General features: G+C 45.8%; 1 protein-coding gene across 1 annotated transcript in view; it reads left to right on the top strand.

Annotated features, from left to right (window-relative positions):
* The window catches only part of SLC35F1 (solute carrier family 35 member F1), a 465278-nt gene that overhangs the window by 270993 nt on the left and 170088 nt on the right, over window positions 1-24197 (top strand). The window contains exon 3 of the mRNA XM_019538195.1: window positions 6181-6356. Within this exon, the coding sequence (XP_019393740.1) occupies window positions 6181-6356 (176 nt within the window). The remainder of the gene's footprint in view (window positions 1-6180; window positions 6357-24197) is intronic.

Below are 24197 nucleotides of genomic sequence, written 5' to 3' on the forward strand. Positions count from 1 at the left end.
AAGAAACTAAAACCTCTTGGTTAATATTTTATTAAAATAGACATTATCTATAGGTTTTGTTTTTTTAATTTTAACTTTAGCTCCTAATTCAAGACCTAAAGGTTTTCAGGTCTGCGTTGCAACCAAGGTGTTTACAGTTCATAATGCTATCTAACTGTGAGACATTTTGCTTGGCACATGCACTTTGAGGTGGATGGTGGGGGAGCTGTGAGGGCCCCAATTTTTACTGTGGCAGTGCAGCTCTGGGCCCTTCCCCGCTGTCCACCTCAAGGTGTGCATGCACACGCTGCTGGCAACGAGCCAGGTTGGGGCTCCACAGACCCTGGTGTAGCTGCTTGCAGCTTCCCTGCTACCTGCTGTAACTGCAGGGGCCTGGCCAAAGCCCAAGCCAGCTGAGATAGGCTGCAAGCAGTTCCACCAGGGTACACAGAGCCCAGGCTTAGCTCGTTGCTGGCAGCGGGTGCAGACGTGCCTCGAAAAAGGGAATGGGGCTGTGCTGCCACAACAAGGATTGGGCCCACTGTGGCTCCTCCTCTGTCTCCCCTTAACACGCCAACATTTTACAAATCAAGTTTGCAGGTGTTTTTGGGACTCTGCCCCAAAATGTTGCCGACCCCTGGGCTAGAACCTGTAAGATGTTCTTGCAACGCTCTCGGATGTCAGTGGGAAATGCAAGTGCTTTGCAATTATCAAACTGACCCTATGCACAGAGGGCCAGCTTGAAGCCTATCTATCATTGAAATCGTGCTTATGATTTCAAGATAAGGATTCAGTATGGACTTAGTGGTGGACAGGCTTTGTGCTGACTATTGTTACAGAGATTAATTTCACTCGTTCAGTTGTACACAAATACTAGAGAAAGTATTCTCATTTTAAAGAAGGTTATAAGTGGAAACCTAGGCTTTGACAATTCATGTATCCGCTGATATCAAATACTTACCATTCTGTGGTTCTAAAGATTTGTTCTTTCCCCTCTGTCTGAAACAGTAGAGGGCTCGAAATTAAACCTTACTAGCCTTTACAATTGCACAGGACATCACCCACTATAATCAATGAGAATGAAAACTGTGGGAATAGTTCATTAATATCATAAATATGGTACATGTGCCAGTGCAGTTAATTATTAACGGCATTCATATATGGAGGCTCTACATTTCTTTGAACATTTTATTCTTTGCTGTCTTGATCACTTATGTAATTGTTATAAAAACTGATAGAGGTTCTTTAATCTATGTTAACTGAAGATTTCTGCTCTAAACTTTACCTGGAGAAGTGATTGCCTATCCCTGTTCTAAGCTGTGCTTTAACTTTTGCTGTAAGGACCTAGCAATGGAAAAGGAACAAATGAAAAACAGAAGAGTTTTCTGCCAGTGTGGGTCAGTTATCAAAGAATGGCCATTTCAAATGTAATGCTGCTTTGAAGAAGTGTTATAAAAGATATTTCACTGTTGCATAAGGGAGAAATAGACTGGTCATCTGCATGGACGGGAGTGCAGTTCAACTCTGAATTTATGAAAACCCATTTGAAACTTTGAATTGGATGAAAACCCAAGGAAATGTATCTAACTGCTTTATATCCTATGAATGTGTATATGTGGTAACTGTGAAGAAGCTAGACTTAAAGTGTTTTGGTATTGGATTTTTCTCCCTTTGGAAGTCTCTTATGTTCATATGCCCAAATATGAACACAAGCATGTCAAGCAGTAGCAAAGAATGGATAAGGGTGAAATTACATGTTACACTTAGACCATACTAAGGGCATTTAAAACACAAGCACTTGCAAATTAATTTAATTAATTCATGCTAAATGCCCCCTGAGTGTCTCAAAGTTATACCACTTAAGGCAAGGTTTAAATTTGGGCTGTGTTGGGGTAACTTCAGTCTGCTCCATGGACATAAAACCAGCAATTTGCTGGTCCTTCATCATCCCAGGATGCACATCTCCCAGCCCTCCCCCTCCCCCTTGCCCACAAAAGCAGAGGTAGAGCCCAAGTGTTCTGGCTTCTAGCTACACCACACAGCTTGCCCAGCCTTCTAGTGGCAATTCAGAGCTGTCCAAGCAAGAAAAGGTATTAAGCCCAGAATGCAACTACAGACATAACATTCAAATTTAAACACCACATAACATTCCAGAGATTCAGTAACGTCTAAGTGACATTTGTTACTTCACCCTAACACCAGATTAAGAATCAGCACAAAAGAGTTAATCATGGGCCTTTTCCTTTCCCAGAAGTTTTGTGTTGATGCAGCTTTCCTGATACCTTGAGACTGATGTGAGATCAGAATCAGGCTCCGTATTTATAGAATATTGAGACCCTGCCTGGTAGAGATTGGATTGTGCTAAGGCAGGGGTGGGCAATTATTTCAGGTGGAGGGCTGCTTAATGAACTTTGGTGAGCTGTTGAGGGCCAGACGGATAGCCCTGCCCTTTACCCTGCCCCCTTGTCACCATCTTGGGACCCGAAGTCCCACCCCTAACCCCCGACCTTTGCCACTTGAAGTCCTTCCTCTTGCCCCCTGGAAATACTCCTTTTTGCATGGGGGTTTGCTATCTTAGAATCAGAAAGAAACCAAATCATACACTAAAAGTCAAACAGCTACTATAATGTATTTTAATTTTATTACGAAAAATATTTTTGTCATGATTTGCGTTTGCATTGTGTATATAGGGGTAATTGCATAACAACTCATAACAACTGTGTGTGTGTATGGTGGGGTGTGGGGGGGGTGTATGGTACGGTGTGGGGGGTTGTGTGGGGGAGGGCATAGGGTATGTTGGGAGATTAGGTATATGTGAGGTTTTGTGGGGACAGGGTGTGGGTTTGTGGGGTATGAGGGAGGGTGGGAACCACTCCCACACACTCTCCCCATGGCACAGCAGGAGCAAACATGGTGCTCAGGGTGCAAGCACCCAGGGGGATGCAGCTCCAGCCAGCACTGCACAGCAAGGAGTGCAGCCTCCCCTGGGCCATCTGTATCACTGGTGCTCCCTGCCACTCATGCTCAGCCCTGGCATGCCCCAGGTGTGGGAGGGAAGCCCCAGACATAGGAGCTGGTTACCTTCCCTGCCTCTCAGGGAAAGGCGCCAGAGGCTTCTCTCCCCTGCCGCACAGCCCTGGCGGGGAAGAAAGCTGGCTCCACTGCCTGGGGCTTCCCTTCCATGCCCGGCAAGTGCAGGGGCTGTGCATGAGTGGCAGAGAGCACCAGCAAGACGGACGACCCAGGGGAGGCTGTGCCCCTCACTGAGATGTGCAGCGCTGGCCAGAGCCACATCCCACCGGGCGCCTACACCTTAAGTGCCCCACCTGCTGCTGCCATTGCCTGCTGGGGCTACATGCCATGCGGGGAGTGTGCAGGGGTCCCCCCAACCTCCCCACCTACCTTCACACCCACATACTGCCCAGCCAAGCTCCACACTGCCGTCGCCCTCCTGGGTGTGGGCTTCACAGCCCCAGCCCCATGCTTCGTGATCCTGACCAGCTGCAGCCCCACCCATGCCATTTCCCTACCTGCTGCCTGGAGCAAGTGGGAGACTGGTGACGCGGAGCAGGTCTCTAGGGGCTGCAGCAGCAGCAGCCCCACCTGGAAGCTGATGCTGGTTGGGCTGCACCCTTTCACCCATGAAGGTGGGAGCAAGGTGCTATAGGGTATGTTGGGGGGGAAACACGTGCCCTTGCTCCCACCCTTGTGGGCAGAAGAACGGGGCAGGGTGCAATTTGTTGGTGAACACCACAGGCTGGATGAAAGTGCTTGGTGGGTTGGATCCGGCCCATAGGCTATATTTTGCCTGCTCCTGTGCTGAGACTGTATCTGCTAAGGGCAGATTAAATGTACTGTAGCCTCTGCTCTTCTGATCTTGTCTAGTACTTCCCATTTTCTTTTGGGTAGATCTAAACCAACATGAAACTTCTTTTTGTTTTAGTTTTCTAAACTGTAACACAGGAGTGAGCGAGTTTAAAGGATGAGCTGATGCTATACTGTGGTGGACTAAAGTGGCCAAATGACAGGAAATGGCGGATGATCCTAGGATGAGGAAAGGGGCTTCATTTATGAATGTACATGTAATTGCACACATTTCAGAAAGAGCTCATAAAGAAGTATTTGCACACTGTTCCCATTCAGCTCAGCTGAAATCAAACTTTTGCAACCTATTTAGGACTGGTTTTTTGGCCTTAGACAAGATTCTACCTTTCTATTCCTTGCTTCAAAGTAACTGCTTCCTGTGAGTAGACTGGCAACTCATGAGAATACCTTAGTATACTGATACTAATACATTGCCAGGTGAGCAGCCTATTTTTGTGAACAAAGAAAACTTCTTATTTCTTCATCTTGCTATTTGAATTCAGTTCACAACAGCAGCGTTTGTTGCTCCTAGTTATCTGCCCCAGTGAGCCGCATAACTGATAAAATTTTCCATGCTGCAAAGTGCAATCAGCAAATCATTAATTATTCTAGCAGGGATTTCTGAATTTTAGGAGAGAGAGTTTGTGGCATAGTGAACAGTCTTAGATGTAACTATAGTATATTAATGTATCTACAGTATGTTAAATGGCCTTTCCTACTTAAGAGTAGGGAGTTGTTTATATGCCTTTTCATTCTTTGAATTAAGTTGTAACTACTGTTTATCCTGCAGAGAAAGTGCAGCTATCAAAGAATTACATCTACAAAACATTCACTTAATTTCTGATGAAGAAGAATACAATGTGATTCGCTGACAGTACTAGCAATTAGAAAACAAAGAAGGTGGATATGAAAATCCTGGCCAGAGAATAAATATCTGTAACCCTTCAATGTCATTTCTATAGCCCATAATTTGCATGTCTATGCAATCTAAATGTGGAATAAATTTACTCTTCTCCCAATAAAAGCATTAACTTACAGTGAGTGTAATTCATTTGTTAGATAAATGTTGACATAATGTTCAGTGCTAGGTTGAAGATATAGTCCCCACGCTGAGACGCTTATAATCTAAATAGAAAATCATATAAATGTGAAATGGAGCCATTAGATCAGTGGTTCACAAAGTTTTGCCCCTATAATGCCTGTGCTATATCATCTTTTCCACACTTTTTCCCAGGTTTACGCAATTCCAACCAGTCCAGTATGTTCAAAATAGTCAATGGTCCCAATCAAAAGCAAAAATAAAGATAAAAAATAAAAGGAAAATTACCAGTAAGAAGGATAAGTGAGAATTATGTTGCTAACAGATGTTGGGAATTCTCCCTAGACCCACCCTGCTCAGTAGTTTCAGTATTTGTACTTTGCGTATAGAATATGCAAGTAAGGAGGAAATTAAAAATAGTTTGGTTGGACTATGATTTTTCCAAGTGTGTGATATAATTCTGGACAGGATGGCTGCATGATTTAAATTTCTGCATCCCTAGCTAAAGAAAACTTCCTGTTAATTTGTAGGACAGTCTAGCCCAAACTGTTACAAGCTGCTTTGTTAAAAAAGTGGTTTAAGAGATTTAGTAACACAGGGGCCATGTCTACATGCAACATTGACTGCATAGTAGCCGAAGACTACTGTGCAGTAGTGTTGCATGGCAGCAACCATCATGCAACACTACTGCACAGAGGTCTTGGGCTACTGCAAAGTCAGCGTCACAGAAAAGCTGTTCATCGACAGTACTGCACAATGACCCGGGTTACTGCACAGTCATTTAGTACTCTAAGTCTTGCACTTAGAGGTATATGAAGGGCTAATATGACAAAGACCATGGGGAAAACAGGGAAGGAATATCTTGAGAGCATAAAAAATGGAACATGGAGGAAGGAAAGTCAAGGTGAGGAGGAAATGCTCATGGGGGAGTAAACTGCAGTAAGTAGACAGATCAGGTAAGAAATGTTATTGCAGTAAAGAGCATTTGAAAGAAGAATCTTTTAGAAAAAATCTGAAAAGAGAATAGAGAAGGGAAACTAGATGAAAAAGATTAGAGAGAGAATTTACATATCAGAAGGAAAAAAAATTAAAACAAAATGGAAATGAGATCAGAGAAAAGAAGGAAAACTGCAAGTATTACTTTTACAAAATGTGGATCCAAAAGAATGTTAAAACCCCAAATTTGATTTTTCACACTTTCCACACTTTCAAATAGGCTTGTTGAATGCTAAGCATTTCCTCATTAACAGAAAGGCTGAGATTTTTAGGTCTGATTTTTGTTTGTTTCTTTCTTTTAGGGAGCTCCTGCTGTCTGTAGCTCTTGGCCAGGTTCTCTCCCTCCTTATCTGTGGTATTGGCCTGACCAGCAAGTATCTGTCAGAAGATTTCCATGCCAACACTCCTGTTTTTCAGAGCTTCCTCAATTACATCCTCCTATTCTTGGTCTACACAACAACACTAGCTGTCAGACAAGGTAAGTGTGGCTTTCTGAAGTGGGGTAGCTTCTATTAGCTGTTACATAGAAAATAGCTATTTAGGATAAAAATTTTCAAAACAGCAAATTCCCATTTTAAAAAGTGTTCAAATACATAAGAGCTGAAGTTTTAGTGTTTTTGTTCAGTAAAACAGGCTTCTCAGTGAATTAGGCACTGTTGAAATATTATACTTTGTGATATTACCATGTCCCTGACGGGCCTTCTTGTATCCCTCCTGGGATCTCGGTTTTCCCGGGTTGGTGACTATTCCCCTTCTGGACTGGTCTGTCTCCGTGGGTGTTCTTCTTCCGCATCACCGAACCCCGCCCTCGCCTGCCACGACTTGGTGTTTCCTTAGTGGTGCGGGGCTAGTTCACGGGTCCCTCGGTGGCCTGGGCTTGGCTCATCAATTGCACACGGGGCTCCACCACCCCTACACCCCGGCCTCACGCCACCTCTGGGCTCCACTTCCCCTAGCCTGCTCCGCTGCTTCCGCCTGCTACTACCACAGCTTTCTTATTCAATCCCACAGTCTGTGGGGATGCCACTGTACCGCTACCTTAAGGACAACCTCCTCACAGTAGCCTGCACCGGAGCCTCATCTGCCCCTTTATAGACCCCATGCCACAAGCCCTTCACCCGGTGTAGCTACTAACTCTATTGCTATCCCTCCACCAGATCCTAATTAGCCTGGACCGGGAGGGGAAGGGATCCCCCTTAGTGGCCCTCTGGTTGCCCCACTCCTGTTCTTGTACCCGACGTTCACAGGTCCTGGCGACGATCCTGCCCCAATCTCCCTTCAGCCCAGTGATTCTTGGTCTTTCTCCCATCTTCGGCGTGTCCCGCGCCCACCGTCTCGGAACTTACTTCTGGGTCTCCGAACTCCTCCTGGATCATCCCAATCCTCTGGCGCTCACCTGATCCGTCGCTTCTGACACGATCTGCCGTTATCCCCGTCATTGGGTTTCCTTTCAGGGTCGCTTCTCCCTCCTGAGCTCCAGCTCGGAGTGTCCGGTCCCCAGGATACTTTGCCGTCGCTTTCCCAGCCCGCCACTCAATGTCTGGTCCATCCGCCCCCTCCGAAGCGGCGGCCGCCATTTTTAAATCTCCTGGCCGGCATCTGACGTCATTGTCAGCTGCTGGCCGCAGCTGTACATAGACGTGGCTAACGAGCCGCGCGGGCTTTCCCTCTGCCATGGCATTCCTCTCCTCCTGCCTGTCCGGTAAGTTTTCCCGGCTTCTTTGGGTCCCAGGACATAACCCCACCGCCCGCTGCCTTGTGGTGGTTCCTGAGGACTTGCGTCACCGGTATCGGTGTGGTGTCCCATTGAGGACTTTGTCCGCCCTGGCTGCGCCCGTTGGGATCCACAGCATCGTCGTACCTAGAGAGAAAATCCACAGCGACGTTATCCTTACCTGTGCGATACAAGATATGAAATTTGAAGGGCTGTAGTGCCAATGCCCACCTCATTATATGGCCATTATCCGTTTTGGCTGTACTGAGCCATTTCAGGGGCTCATGGTCTGTTATGAGTGTAAATTCTCGCCCCAGTAGGTAATAACGGAAGTGTTCCACTGCCCATCGGATGGCTAGGCACTCCTGTTTGATGGTCGCATACCTGGTTTCGGCAGGTAATAGTTTTTGGCTGGCGTAAGCAACGGGTCAGTCCACTCCAGCATCCTGCTGTGTTAGCACGGCCCCTAGCGCCACCGATGATGCGTCAGTCTGCAACAAAAAGGGTTTTTCGAAGTCAGGGGTGTGTATTAGCACCTCGTCACACAGGGCCCCCTTTAAAGTGTGAAAGCTACTTAACATCGCTCTGTTCCATTGTACCCCTTTTCGTCGTGCCCCTTTTAAGGCTTCTAAGAGAGGCACCGCTAGCTCGGAAAACCGGGGTACAAATCGTCAATAATAATTCACCAAGCCTAAAAAGGATCGTAACTGCTTGGACGTTTGTGGGGCCTGGAATGAACGAATAGCCCGTACCTTATCTTCTAAAGGCCTGATAGTTCCTTGGCCTACCAGAAACCCCAATTATTGGGTGTATTTGTGTGCCACTGTGCATTTCTTCGGTGTCGCGGTTAAACCGGCTTTCTGTAACTCAGCTAGCACTACTCAAAGTGCTTGAATATGTTGATCCCACGACGAGGTAAACACCATTGTATCGTCTAGGTACGCCACGGCGTACTCTGTGTGGGGCACCAGGAGTCTATCCATCAACCGTTGAAACTTTGCCGCCGCCCCATGTAGTCCGAATGGCATTTTAACGAATTCATACAGCCCCCATGGCGTTCCGAAGGCTGTCTTATGGCGGTCTTCGGGTCTCACTGGTATTTGCCAGTATCCTTTGGCCAGATCCAGCGTGGATATATAGCGAGCTGCCCCTATGTGCTCTACGAGTTCCACCACCCTAGGCATGGGAAATGCATCAAACGTGGCCACTTCGTTTACCTTCCGATAATCCACGCAGAGTCTTAGGGACCCATCAGGCTTCCTGATTGGCACCAGAAAACTTCGCCAGGGGCTCCGTGAAGTCGTTATGACGCCCAGGGCCTGCATCTTTTCTACCTCTTTACGCACCTCCTCGCTCAGGTGATGCGGTATAGGATGCCAGCGGTCTCTTATTACTACTCCTGGTGGCATCTGAATTGCATGGAAGGTGTTCTTGACCCACCCTGGATCCTCTGAAAAGACTTTTTGAAACTCCTTAAGGAGTTCTGTCACGTCCTGCTTCTGGCACAGGGTCAGCTCCTCGCTCACCTTAATAGCCCGCCAGGGTTCCGTTCCCCTTAGGTCTTGTGCAACTGTCCGTTGCTTGGGATTTGGGACCGTCTCCTCCCTAAAGGCCGCCCACTCTTCCGTTTGCCACCATTCGCGCAGGAGGTTGATGTGGTAGATCTGCTTTGTCTTCACATGTCCTGGGTGGTACACCTCATAATCAACCGGACCCACCTGTCTTACTATTTCAAATGGCGCCTGCCATTGTGTCAACATTTTGCTCGATGAGGAGGGCAACAGAACCAGTACCTTCTGACCTGGTTGAAACCTCCTTTCTTTTGCTTGAAGATCATATCTTTCTTTCTGGATTTGTTGAGCCTGTTTCAAGTTGCCCACCGCTATCTCCCGAGCATGTTGGACCCGGTGCTGAAAGTCCTGTTGGTATTTCGATGGGCTGGAGACCTCCCCAGGGCTTTGCTCCTAATCCTCTCGGAGAATTTGCAGCAATCCTCACGGTTGATGCCCCAGCACCAGTTCAAACGGGGAGTATCCCAGGGATTCTGACGGGGCCTCTCTTAGCACAAACAGGACCAGTGGGAGCAATAGGTCCCAATGATTGGGGTCGCTGTGCATGCATCGTCACAGCAGTCTCTTCAAGGTCCCGTTCAGCTGTTCCACCAATCCGTTGGTTTGTGGATGGTAAAACCAAGTCCTCAATTGTTTGATCCTCAGCGTTTGGCAAACTCCTTTAAGGACACCGGACATAAAGTTCCATCCTTGATCCATCAGTATTTCCCATGGCACCCCCATTTGGGATATCCATTTTACTAACTTCTCCGCAATACGGGGTGCCGTCGCTGACCGGAGCGGAATGGCGTCCAGATAGCAGCTGGCATAGTCGACAAACACCAGAATATACTGGTACCCGTTACTGCTACGTGGCAGGGGCCCCACAACGTCCATGGCTATACGGGACAATGGGAGATCAATAACTGGTAGCGGACTCATGGGTGCTCGAGGTGGTCAATCTTCCCTGGTTTTCTGACAAATTGGACATTCAGCGCATCGGCGGGCTATATCATCCCCCAGCCTGGGCCAGTAGAACCATCAAACTATTTTACTCATGGTGCAATTCCTCCCCATGTGGCCCCCCATTCGTGTTGCGTGAGCCAGCTGCCACACCGGCTTTCGAAAACACCGTGGTACCGCCAACTGTACTCGACTCTCCCCCTCCCCATTCTCCGGTATCACCCTATATAAGAGGTGATTCCTTACCTCAGATTGACACCTTGAGTCAGCAGGTTGAGCGGGAGGCTGGATTGTGTCCCTGGCCTGCAACCACCAGTCCTGTAGTTCGGGGTCCTCCTCTTGAGCTTGCCTGAATTGGGGCCCACTGGCGATGTCTCTCCAATCAACCATCTCCGTGTCTCGTTCTGGGCTGGTATCCTCCTCTCCTTCGGTGTCTCCAAACCACCCATCTCTTCGGGTCAGTTCCTTACGAGCAACCTCAACATCGCGAACCCTCTCTAACACCTTGTACAGCAGGGCCCACTCCCACCCTAGTAACATCTCACAGGCTAAGCAAGAGGCCAGGCCTACCACTAACTCTCCGCGGTAATCCATAACCTTCTGATGGGTTTTAACTTGCCGAAGGGTCTGCATCTCGCCATGGAGGCACGACACCCTTACCGGTTCTATCCAGCCTGACGAAACATCTGGCAACAAGTCCACCCTTATTAATGATTGCGCACAGCTGGAATCTAACACAGCTCGGACCATACGGTCCTCAACCCATGCTCGCACCATCGGTCGTTCCCAGACCGGCTTACCTTCCCCAGTCCCGAAACTACAGTCCATGGGCTCCCCTGTGGTCTGCTCTCCAGGGACTTCCCTCAAGCTCCTTAAGATGTCTGTGGGTCATTGTCTCTCAGCTGCATGACCTGGGCACTCCCTAGCAAAATGCCCCACTCTACCGCAGTGGTAGCACACCATGTCGCCCCCTTGGGGTCGGTAGCTGGGTCTGCGTTTCTTCACCTCCCTGGATGCTGGTGTCATCACTGTGGGGCCTCACTTCTCCCTGGGGTAATGCCATTCAGCCCCCGTGAATGATTCAGCTAACTTCAGTGCTTCCTCACATGTTTCCGGGGCGTGTTGCCTTACCCAGCGCTGTGTTCTCTCCTCTAAGTCGATAATGAATTGTTCTAATATAATTTTGTCCATCAGTGCCACCATTGTGCACGTGAGTAATTTAACCCACTTTCCCAAAAGGTCTCTAAGTCGTTGAAGTAGCACTCTCGGTCGTCTTTCTTCGGGCCCTTTCTTCGCTCTAAAGAGCCTTCGGTAATGTTCTGGATCCAGCTCTAGCTCTATGCCTCAATATATGCCTCGGGATCGTCGTTGACTGTCATCTTTGGCATTCCCAGCATTGATGGGTTGTGCTGTGTCAGCAGCCGCTGTTGGGATCCCACTATCTGTGTTAAAGCCTGCAGGTTATGAGCTAGCAGGTCGGCCGGACCCATCTCGGTTGGCTGCATCCCAATGTAAGGAATTGCTACAGTTTCATGGCCAATGCACCATGTTGTCCCCGACAGGCCTTCTTGTATCCCTCCTGGGATCTCGGTTTTCCCGGGTTGGTGACTATTCCCCTTCCGGACCAGTTTGTCTCTGTGGGTGTTCTTCTCCCGCGTCACCAAACCCCGCCCTCGCCTGCCATGACTTGGTGTTTCCTTAGTGGTGCGGGGCTAGTTCACGGGTCCCTCGGTGGCCTGGGCTTGGCTCATCAGTTGCACACGGGGCTCCACCACCCCTATACCCCGGCCTCACGCCACCTCTGGGCTCCACTTCCCCTAGCCTGCTCCGCTGCTTCCGCCTGCTACTACCACAGCTTTCTTATTCAATCCCACAGTCTGTGGGGATGCCACTGTACCGCTACCTTAAGGACAACCTCCTCACAGTAGCCTGCACCGGAGCCTCATCTGCCCCTTTATAGACCCCATGCCACAAGCCCTTCACCCGGTGTAGCTACTAACTCTATTGCTATCCCTCCACCAAATCCTAATTAGCCTGGACCGGGAGGGGAAGGGATCCTCCTTAGTGGCCCTCCAGTTGCCCCACTCCTGTTCCTGTACCCGACGTTCACAGGTCTTGGCGGCGATCCCACCCCGATCTCCCTTCAGCCCAGTGATTCTTGGTCTTTCGCCCCTCTTCGGCATGTCCCGCACCCACCGTCTCGGAACTTACTTCTGGGTCTCCGAACTCCTCCTGGATCATCCCGATCCTCTGTCACTCACCCGATCCATCGCTTCTGACACGATCTGCTGTCGTCCTCGTCATTGGGTTTCCTTTCAGGGTCGCTTCTCCCTCCTGAGCTCCAGCTCGGCGTGTCCGGTCCCCGGGATCCTTTGCCATCGCTTTCCTGGCCCACCGCTTGATCTCCAGTCCATCCATTGCCTCCAAAGTGGCGGCTGCCATTTTTAAATCTCCTGGCCAGCATTTGACATCATCGTCAGCTGCTGGCCGCAGCTGTACATAGACATGGCTAACGAGCTGCATGGGCTCTCCCTCCGCCGTGGCGTTCCTCTCTTCCCGCCTGTTCAGTAAGTTTTCCCGGCTTCTTCAGGTCCTGGGTCATCCCATCTTGTTTATATTAACTAATCATTGTTTCCAGAGGACATTAAAAGCATTACATATCAGATAAAAGGAAAAAGTACATCTTCATTAGGAAGAAACAGATTAATAAACCACAAATATTGACATGTTGTATAAATCAAAAGGAAAAATCTGTAGTCCTTTTTCCTGAATATTTTCATATAAACATTTTTAGTACTCCTTCCTCCCTGATTTAATTTGTGATGTTGTGATGTGACTATGGCTAGGAACAGAAATTGCACATAAACCTGTATAAATGATCGGAAATCATTCTAAACCTGTAACAGGACAGAAGTTCATTGCATATAGACTGGTTTCAAAATGGCAGAATTCAATTGAAGTTAGATCTGGATGGATGTAGTAGCAGGCTGAATCACTTTAGGTTAGACCAGTGTCTTGAACTTCTGTCCCAGATCCCTCCTGATACAAGTTAGGTTACAATGCACTTTACTGGAAGAAGTAGTGTTTTACTTCAACCCAATGCTGCAGCATCTGTATGGATTGATTGCTTCAGTAGGACTTTTTGGCACCTTTAGGAAAAGCTGATTCAATCAGCTATTAGATAAAAACACCAAAAAGCCCCACTAAAGTGCCTGATCTATACAGATGTTGGGCAAGAAAAGTCAACTAAGGCACTTCCTGTTCTGGGCATGCACTGGGCTCAGCACAGGAACGCACCAAGTTTCAAGTAAAGTGCCACTTTTTTTTTAATGGCAAGCAGCCATTTATTTGCCCATGCTTAGGAATAAAAGTCCACCTAAAATCCTACTCCAGTTAATGAGGTTTAGGGTCCAGGCATGCAGGAGAAAGCAAATTCTGTGACTCCCACTTGCTGGCCAATACAGTGGACTAGTAGTCTACCAGAAAAGGTCAGCAACACATTTTTATTCTCCAGAGCAAGTATATACAGAGAGGAAACTCTCCTTGGACAGAGCAACTATACATCCCCTTAGTATTAAGGAGTAGAGTGTCAATAAATAATTTGGGCTCAAGTGTGAAATGCATGTATGTGCACTCAACACCACACCCCAAATATCCCTTTGTTTAATATTTTCTGCAGATTTAGTTTTCTGCTACCACATTTTTCCTTTCTTTTTCACCTATCCCTCCCATCACTGAGATTCCATGCCTAGATTATGTGTGGGAAGAGACTGCACTGAAGTGCATTTCTCATCCACCCATTTTTTAATCATTTGTTTTATTCAGCTTTACAGAGCACATCAATGTGAAACAAAGCAAAGGAGCAAAAATTTCACCCACTCCATGGTCAGCACCTAATAGAACAGAGAGAGAAACATTCTCTGGGGGAAAGAAATGTAAATATGTATTAAGAGCTATAATGGTCCACTCAGGCTTTTGGGGTTTCAAATGCATCTGTGGCCGCAAATATTTTGGAACCTTCCTTAACATTAATTCTTTAATTGTTCTGAGAATACTTAAGGCTTTCATTTCTTATGATGCTCATGTGGAGCAACACTGTGAAATATTCCAGTGTTCTAAGCATATGGGGATCTCACTCCTACCAAAAGATTAGTGTAAAAAAATCAGTGTTGTGTTCCAGTACAGGGAAGATCTAACATGTATGCAGAGTGTTATAAAATGGTATCTGTTGCTATTTCCCTGAACTGAGGAAGGTTGATCTCTTTTGGAAAAGTGGACACTTTCCCTAGAAGAGATTGCTAAAACTTTTCTTAGTTTTCCTGTTTCAATTTGGATAGGAGGGAAGCAGCAGCCAAGCCTCCATCCACACAGCCTATATTAGCATCTTTCTGAAGAGTTCTTGGTAGAGAGTACAAGCACAGACCATGTCTATTATCACACAAAATCAAGTTATATCCTTTAAGTTGCATTTCAGTGTGGCACTTAGGTGTCCATTTCACATAGCTTTTAGCCAGCTTTGAGTTCCTAGATCTCTTAGGTGCTTTTGAAAATGTTATCCTGTCAGGACATATGATAGAACCAGCACTGTGAGGGCCCTGCAGCCAGCAGAGCTGTAGTTGATTGCTGAAGCCAGGCAGGCGCAGAGAGAGACACCAGGGTCTTGAAAGCCATCCCTGCGAGAATTGCTGCCACCACTTCAAAAGCCCTGGAAAGAGTTGGGACTCTTGATGTGTTGGCCACAGTAGCAGCAAGGTTCCAGCAAGGCTCCCTGGCAGTTCATCTGTGGGGGTATATCAGGAAGGCAAACACTCTCCCTCTCACTTGTAACTCTACAGGCATGTAACTATAAAGGTGTTAAACTGCAATGCTTCAAAACCAAGAAGTTCCTCTCTGGAAGAGGCAATATTTTGCAATGCTTTTCCTATCTTTGTAGTGCTACAAACAGCTTGAGTGGCTCTATGCTTGCTTTTTGTAACACTTCAAGGGCATATTAGCGTTATAAATGTAATACCTGCCCATGGATTAAGGGATTTACTGTCTAAACAGACATAACAGACAAGGCTGGAAGAAAGGAAATATAGTTATCTGTATTTTGCAGATGAGGGACTGAGGAACAGAAAGGTTATGCTGCAAGATTGTAGTCATGCTGGGGTGGAAGCCAGTGCCTTGCAAGTCCCAGTCCAGTAAATTGGACTACAGGATTTAGGTTCAGTCTCATCTATTTAGCAGTGTATAATTCAAATAAGAAAATGAACATTGCCTAAGACAGGGGTGGGAGTATACAGGCTGTGGGCTGGATCCAGGTGACCAAGGGATTTTAACTAGCCTGGACAGGTCCTTAGATCTGTCTGGTCCAGGCACAGAGGGCAGCCTGGGCTGTGGTTCATGTGGCTGTTTCTGCCAGGTGCACAGCAGAGCTGGGGTGGTATGGTGACCAGACTCCACTTCCCAGCAGCCCTGACAGTGGTGGCTCCTTCCAGCTGGTGCTGCCAGTGTGACTGCTGCTGCTAGACCTGGTCCCGCTGCCCAGGCACCCTGGCCAATCCTCCCTGAACCCACTGCCGGGAGCACCAGATGGCACATGTGGGCAGGATCTCCATGGAGATCAGCCCAGGACCTTTTCAGGAAAGGTTTGCTCAGCCTGGTACATGGGATGCACCCATGGGTGGGTGGGGAACAGCATCCAGGAGTTGGACAGGCAGGCAGGGCTGGGAACTCAGGGCAGTGACAGTGCAGGCCAAGTCCTGGGGCAGAGCCATTGCTCTGCCTGCATATCCCTGCAATGGGCATGGTTTCCACGGGGAGGGGTGTGCCAGGAGTGGATCACAGCTCTGCCTCAAGCCAGGCTGTCACTGCCCCATGACCCCAGCCCCAATCCCAGCCTTGCCCCCTGTCCTGCTCCCAGATTCTGCTCCAGATTCTGCTCCCTACCCCCTCATGCAGCTCCATCCCATTCAACTGGCCAAGTACGCTCTGCCTGCTGGGCTCCCAGGCCAGTCTCTATAGAGCTGAAAGCTGGGATCACTGAGTGGTGACAGCGCGGGGCCGGGCCCCAGGAGGGAGTTTTGGTGAGCTGTTGTGGGCTAGAGGGCAGAGAGAGGAAGGGTGCTGACCCGGCCCACAACAGCTCACCAAAACTCCCTAAGTGGCCCTTCAGCCCAAACAGTTGCTGACCCCTGGCCTACAAGAACTGATACTCCTCAAGGCAGCTGAATCAAAGTGAATGAAGTCCTGAAATAAAATTCTTTTTGTGCAGTAGGCTGATAGAAAAAGGATGTTTAATGTTTCATGGATCAGCTGAACAGAAAAAAAAATCCAATTTGCATCAGACCAATCCACAATTAAATATTTCAGTTCAATTTTCCACTAGTAAGATTTATTTTTTTTGCTAATTCAAGATTTTTTCATGCAGAAAAAAATGCATTTTTTCTATCAAAAATCATTCTGCTGGAAAATCTGCAACTAGCTCTATTACGTCATTTTATCTGTGTGTTTGTATGTTATATTTTTCACAAACATTTGAAAATCATTCTTCTGTTCTCCATAAGAAATTGGTTTTAAGCTTATTACTAATTTGGGATAAGCCTAAACACTGTACATGCATGCTGCAACCTTTTTAATCATATACTTCTTAATGTACCGACATTGAACTATTGAGGTCCAAATTTTGCATTTATTTGTGTACACATAGGGAAAATGATATTGTAAAATGAATGTTATTAATGCAGCATCATAAGACAACTGAATAGCATTATGTATAATGTGGTTGATTTTCTAAAAATGTAATAGATATGGGTAATGAAATCTGCAGACTTTCTTCCTAAGGTAATTTTTTATCATGCCTATTTATTTTGTTAATCACTTTGCCAAAGCCTATTTTTGTCTATGGATAGACATTTTATCCCCACTCAATCATCCCCTAATCTTCAAAGAAATCTACCTAACAGAACCCTGTCAAGGCACTTTTTGGCAATTCATTTTTGTTAGGTATTGTTGCAAAATGAGGGGGGAGAAAACCCTTTAATGATCCCTCTGTCAATGAAAGCTAGTAGAGATTAGTTTTAGCACCTTAAAAAGCAATAGGTGGGAAATTGTCCACAGTGGGCCAAGAGGTGTTAATTGCCATCAGTCAGCCCTGTGGTAGAGGTATCAGCTGCCTGTAGACAAAAATAAATCACTTCTAAAAGACACCTCAAATATGTTGCAAATGAAAATAACACACATACATGACATGGTAAAAAAAAAGTTCACTAGCTTTTTTGTTTTGAACAATAATTAGGCAATGAGAAGTTGGTAGGTATCTTCTCTGAACTAAGGATAGAAATCAGATAATCTCAACAGACCACATTCTTTCACCATTACTTATACCAAGCCATACAGTACTCCACTATTGATTTCAGTTGGTCCATTGATTTCAGTGGGGCAATTTAACACTCAACATACAGAAGGCTGGCAAAATCCACCTAATAATTTGCTGATACAGGTGGACTGTATGAATGTTCATGTCTGAGTGTGCATATGTGTGGTTGGATGCATTTTTTCTTCTGGACTGCTAAGTGATGAGGTTATACTATATGTCAACTGAAAAAAAATTTTTTCTTAGAGTTTAAGTAATGCTATAGGTTTGAGATATAAACAGATTTAGGAAGAAGCAATAGTAACTCTTTTGAGGGTGTTAAAAGTTGAAGTTATACCATGTATTATGGGAATATTAATTTTCAATAGATTTCCATTATAGTTTTGGTCTGTGACCTAAGTGTTTCAACAATATATATATTCTTAACATACCTGATACTTGAATGGGTACTTCCACTTACAAAAAAAAGGGGGTTTTGAAGGAAATCACAGAATTTATAGGAGATGTTCTGGCTCATTAACTTTTACATCTGCTATTTGGTGAACAGTAAAGTAACTCATGTCTTTGTGGCATCAGTCTCATTCTAACTGCATTTATTTTCAATGTATGAAGGGACAATTCCTAAAACTAGAATCACATGATTAGTCTCATTTCTCTTTAAGGAGGCTTCCCCACCATTTGTTGCTCTTTTTCAAACTGCCTGTAATAATATAATGCCAAGTATGGGTCCCCATTGCTATAGGTGTTCAGGTCATTTTAGATGGAATATATTTTTAGCTTGTGCATTAAAATTGAAACATTTCATGGAGACATGTCAATCTCACCAAAGTTCTCGATGGGAAAGTCTGTTTTTCTGAAGCCTAGGACCCTCACCTGGTTGCTTCTTGTGAGAGAGAATGTGCATACATAAATGAAAAGGCAAAGGTTTTGATAGAAAAAATAAAGGACATTTCAACACAATTGTGTTTTGTGAAAACATTTCTAAAGGGCTTGATTTTCTTCCAGTGAAGAATGAAACCTATCTCAACACATCGAAAGCTGTCAAGCAGAGTCATAATGAGCTCCTGCAGGACCCTGGACAGAGGGCTGACCACTGGAGAGGAGGGAGGGCAAAGCGGGGTCTTACATGCCCCAGCATCCTCCATGCTCCAGCAGCAGTTGCTGCTGCTATAGTAGGCTGAACACAGGCTACTACAGATGGGGAGTGAGCCCCCTGCACACTGGCTGCGGCAAGGGCACCACTATGTCCCCTCACTCCAGAAGTCTTTGCTCCCTGTAGTGAATGAGGCGGAAAGGAGCAGAATGGTTTGCAATTTTTGCCATTGGAGGTATATTTCCACTCCTAGCCTCCTGGGCTGCAGCCGGTATACAATGAGCCTGCCTGTCAGTCGCAGTAGCTCCATGGTATGGGCTATGCCTAGTCAGGGCCAGACACAGGCATGGGTGAACCAGGTGGCCACCCAGGGCCCAGATAGAAAGGGGGCCTGAAAATGGTAATTTTTTTATTATTATTATCATTCTCTCTGGCAAAGGGGGGCCCAATATTAAAAGTTCTCCCGGGATCGCCATGACTCTAGGTATGGTGCTGGCCATAGTGCCTTGTTCTCACCCAGTCACATATCTAGGGGGCATAGGGATGGCTGGCATCTCTGGCTAGGCTGCATGGTACTGCATTTGCATAGCAAAGCCTCCCGGGGTGATTCTGGTGCTCCTTCTAAGTTGGTGCCTGGGACAGGTGCCTCACTCACCCCTTTCGCCACTGTTACTCTTTGCTATCTTGTAGCTAGTTCTGCTTCTGACAGCAGCAGAACCAGCCAACCCAACACAGAGGAAAGATGTAGCCATGACCCAGCCCCTGCATAAGACAACAGAGCATGCTGCAAACTTTTTGAAGATCTGCAGAGTTTCCCTTGAGCTCAGAGTTCCCCACAGGAAGAGCTCTGAGTGCGCTGGCCAATGTTGTTTCTGGACAGCCCAATGCAACAGGCCATTCAACTGCTCCAATGTAGGGGTGTGTTTCAAACCACAATCTAACCCCATATTAAAAATAAACAAATATTTGTACACATTTTACTGCTTGGGGCCAAGACAAATAATGAACTTCTAGTACAGCAGAACCCAGATTGTTTTGTATCCAGATGGCTAGCACTTAGTTGGCTAGCACTTAGTTCACAGCAGGTTACCAAATTAAGACTGGTCACTCATCTGTTGCTGCGGCTTTTACTTCAAGGGGTGCTGCTTCTTCAATCAGGTGGGATACAGCAATGGTCCTGTGTAGCTGAATGGAGAAGTGGTGCGCTCAGAAGAAAAGCTGTAGCAAACAGAGGGAGCACCTCTGTAGCTGTTTGCTGCAGTTTCATACACCCACAGCTAGTGCATAAAGTCTCATCTTTGCAAGAGTGGGGGCAGAGGTTAGGAGCCTAACCTTGCAAAAATCTGGGTTGTACTATCTCTGGACTTCTTATAACAGTATTGCAGGTTCTTCTGATTGTGCATTACTTTATTGTTAGCAGGGCACTTCTTCCACTTTCATTCATTCAAAGAGTCCCTTTGAGCCAGATCCTATTTTGCCTCTAGGAAGACCTCAACTTAGCATCTTGTTCCAAATTAATATGGCCAATCTCATGTGTTTCATATGTTGAAGCACATAGCTCTCTTACTCTCTGAAGAGAGAGCCTTAGCAACACACTAAGATCCCTCCGTCCAGTCGTGATGGCTTAAGAAAGGAAATACAAGCAGGCAGGTGTTTACCTGAATCAGTATGTCTGCTTAAGAGGTAGTACAGTTACTTCACCGTAAAGGAAATGTACTTACTCCATAAATAGCTTGCCAAGAATGTGGAAGACCTGGGTTTTAGGATTTCCTTTATCTCAGGGGATTTGAACCCATACCTTATATATCCCAACAGTGTAGCCTGACCATTAGGCTGGATGGGAAGTATTCTTTAGCCCCTTTGTTGAAGCTGTCTTACTGTGCAGCCAAGAGGGAAAGGTTGCTGAGGTCAAAAGGATAGCAAGCAAGAGGGAACCTCGTTTTGTGACCCAGCAAGATGGACCCCACCCCGTTCTGGCCCTGTCTTTTTATCCAATGACTACGGAATGCCAAATGCATCATTTTTACTGATGAAATTCAGAGTGATGCCACTGCAAATAATGACACTATCCTGGATTACACTTTGGTAACAGAGGTTGGCGCTACATGTGCACTTTAATGCATAGTAGCCTATTTTGCTGCACATTACAGCATCACCTAAAAAAATCATGTGATTATGCACAGAAAAATAGGCTACTGGGCATTAAGTGTCACTTAAATCCTGTGTGTATTTGTTACTGCTCATTAAGAGAACCTAATGCACATTTCTTTAGTACTTCACATTGGAAGTACTGAATTTAAATTTAACAGAAAATATGCCTTAATGCACATATAGACACACCCAGAAGGCAGGCACTTGCCTAGGGAGCTACCTGTCTGTAAGTGGGAGGAGCCTCTAGGCCACAAAGGCTAATGAGCAAAAGCTGGTCATGCATGGTCTCTGTTTTTCAGAAATAAAAATCAGAAGCTTTGGGTTTCACTACTAAGAATCCATCATGTTTTATTCTCCTCTGTCCAAACATAGGCACACACTCCCTCCTTCCTGTTAAGGATTCCCGTTAAAGCCTTGACAGGCATTTTCTATGTGCAGGATTACTGTAATTAGGATTAGCACTAGACTTGCAAAACAATGTACCACTGGCATATATTACAGCCCCACTAGAAGGGAGTTTCAGTTGAACCACCAAGCGAAGAAGCCTGTTCTCTGCTACCAACAAGTTTCAGTCTTTTGTCCAATGACAATTTAATGTGGAGGCACAACGGTTACCTCCTTTTCAGGGCAGTGCCCATCTCCCTGGACCTCAGAGTTAGGCTTCTTCTGGGGTTGCTTGGGGGGGTTGGGGGGTGTTGACTTGCTTCGCCTCTTGACTACCCAGTGGGCCAGCTTCAGCAGGAGAGGAGGAGAGTACTCTCAGTCCTGCTGCTCCTGGTTAGGCACTGTTTTAAGAGATGGGTGAGAGGTGGGCTTTGAGTGTGGAGCTTCTGGGTCCTGGGCAAGTGCCTTGGCTACTAGGCTCTTGGGTAAGAGGTGGGGCACTGTCACTTCCAAGAAATTACACTGTGGGTTTTTTGCTGAGTTTTGTTTCGAGGGATTGATGCGCATTTATGCACCTCTGTGGCAAAATCTGCTTGCAGTGGAGCACAGTGGATTTAGATGTCTCATTCACTAGCTGGGATCATTTCCAAGGAGGATAGTAAGCCAAGTTCAGATGCATAAGGCAAAATTAGAGGCATATAATGCAGTGAGTTATTTTAATAGAATTCAAGCTGTTGCATAGGGAAAAGCAGAACCGTGTCTAGTCATTTTGACACTTAAAAACCCTATAAGTGCCACTCCAACATCTTAGCAGTGAAACAGGATCTGGATTTTTACCTTTAATTTGAAATGCCTCCTGTTTTTATTCAGATAAAATTCAGTACTGAAATTCTGACAGTCTAAAATCATTTAAAATTCTGTGGTGCTTTTTGCCATGATTATGAGTTTGCCTTTTTCAGTTGCACATTCTCTGGGGCAAGACTTGTGTCTGTATCTGTATTTGAAGTGTGCCTGTCATGCAGTGGGTACTTCTGTAATCTAAACAATAAATAGGAGCAATGATACATCTTGTTGCCTAGCCAATCCAATTTGGATAATTACCATGTGCTAGCTTAGCTATTTCTTGGTTTCAATAAAACATTTGTTTTCCATTTCCTACCTTAAATTTTGGATGAGGTTGCTGTATACTGTATAAACAATTGCAATTCCAATCTAGAAGTGTCTTCAGTTCAATGGTGGATGATTCCTGGAGGGATTGCTTTTGGAGGATTTGGGAATCCTATCCTTTCAAAGCTAAAGTTTCCCCTCCCCTAAACAGAGAGAACTCTTATTTATATTCTTTAGCCATAGCTCAGAAACGGGTGTGATATCCAGGGAATATTTTTAATTCCACATTGTCCATGAGAGGAGAGATAACAAATATGAATCCGAACTTTCTCTCTTTTAGTTTTTTTTTCATTTTGTTTTGGGGGGGGGTTTCAGAGGAGGAGGGGGTATTTGCCCAGAGGGCTCATCATTGTCAGCTATTCTTGCTATACCAAGAAATACATAAAGCCTTGCACACGCCAGTCCTTCTGCCTACTTCTCAGCCACACAAGGGACCAAATATTTCAGGGCTAAGCCAATTTTCATTTTCATCAGGTGCATTTTGCCTTGCCAGCTGTTTAGCAAGTTATAAATATACACTTGCAGAGAGGAATCCTGGCCCTGAACATAATGGATATGGGTTGGTAGGGAAAATGGCAAAAAAATAACCTTTTTATCACTGTGATTTGCTAGTTCTCTTCCCTCAGGTTTTAGATTAGAGTCCAGCAGTTCCCAAACTATGGTATGGGTACCACCAGTGGTATACAGGCAACCTATCAGTGGTACCCATTAACAGATTTATTATAATTACTTTATATGACAAAAATTTGCTGGTGGTACTTAAGGTTGTATCATTGTAAATTAGTAGTGTGCAATCTGTCAGAGTGTGGGAACTGCTGTATCAGACAGCAGCTGCCCAAATGCCTGACTCACATGCTATCTGAAAAGTATATTTTCCCGCTGTTCCTAGAGAAGGTAACATTCCCATCCTGTTGTACATAATACAATCATGTAATTAGAATAAATCATGAAGATCCTGCAACAAACATCACATGATACAGATTGTACTGAAAAACCAAAAAAGCCCTCTTTCTGATCCAGGTGGCAGCAGTAAAATATGAACATTGAGTGCCATGCAATAATGATGTAAATGTTAAAAGAACCTAGGATGAGCCCAGAGCAATAAGGAGCATATCTAAGTAGGCATTCATGTTTGTCTATTCCTTATAGCAGTAATAACTTTTCCTGGATATAGCTTACATGGAGTCTACAGTCCCTCCCAGTTCACTAGACCTCTAGAAGAATAAATGGAGCATTGTTCAAAGGAGCACTGTGTGTATTGTCTGACATAGCTCAGGCTACACAGGAGTGCTGAATAAGTGAAAAGTTGCCTTCTTTCCATTGCAGCAGTCAGGAGAGAAAAGGGAGGATGGGAGAGGTTTTCTAGAGCTTGTGGAAAGAAGTTAATTCTGATTAAGGTAGGATGTGGATTTAAAGCAGAATAGCTACTTCATGACCACATCTACACATGTGCTTAACTATAGAGTAGATTAATTAGTTGTGGAGTAAAGAGTCACCATCTATACGTGTGATGGTATTAGGCCACAGTAAACTAAATAATGCCACAGTCAGATAGTACTGTTGGGGACAGTGCTATCTTATGCCAAGGTAATTTACTGCAGTTTAATGCATGTGTAGATGCTGACTGCAGGTGTAAATTCTGCCTGGTCAACCCATTCAGCTGGGGGTGAGACTCTTGCCTGCTGCCTAGCCACACGACTCCACTCTTTTTGCACCCTCATGCCCCAGCCAACCCCAGTGCTGCCCAACACCACCACCCAGAGCCCTGGACTGAGCCCTCGTACCTCCTTCCAGCCCAGGCCTACTTTGCCCTGGTTCAAATTGCTGCTGTCTCAGGCCTATGTGTAGATGCAAGGCCAGGAGTAGTTTACTACAGCTCAGACTGCTCCAGAGTTTATTGCTTCATGTTAATTGAGACACTATCTCCCACCCCATCCTCA

Source organism: Crocodylus porosus, unplaced genomic scaffold, assembly GCF_001723895.1.
Source record: "Crocodylus porosus isolate Cpor-Errol unplaced genomic scaffold, CroPor_comp1, whole genome shotgun sequence".
Classification (NCBI taxonomy): domain Eukaryota; kingdom Metazoa; phylum Chordata; order Crocodylia; family Crocodylidae; genus Crocodylus; species Crocodylus porosus.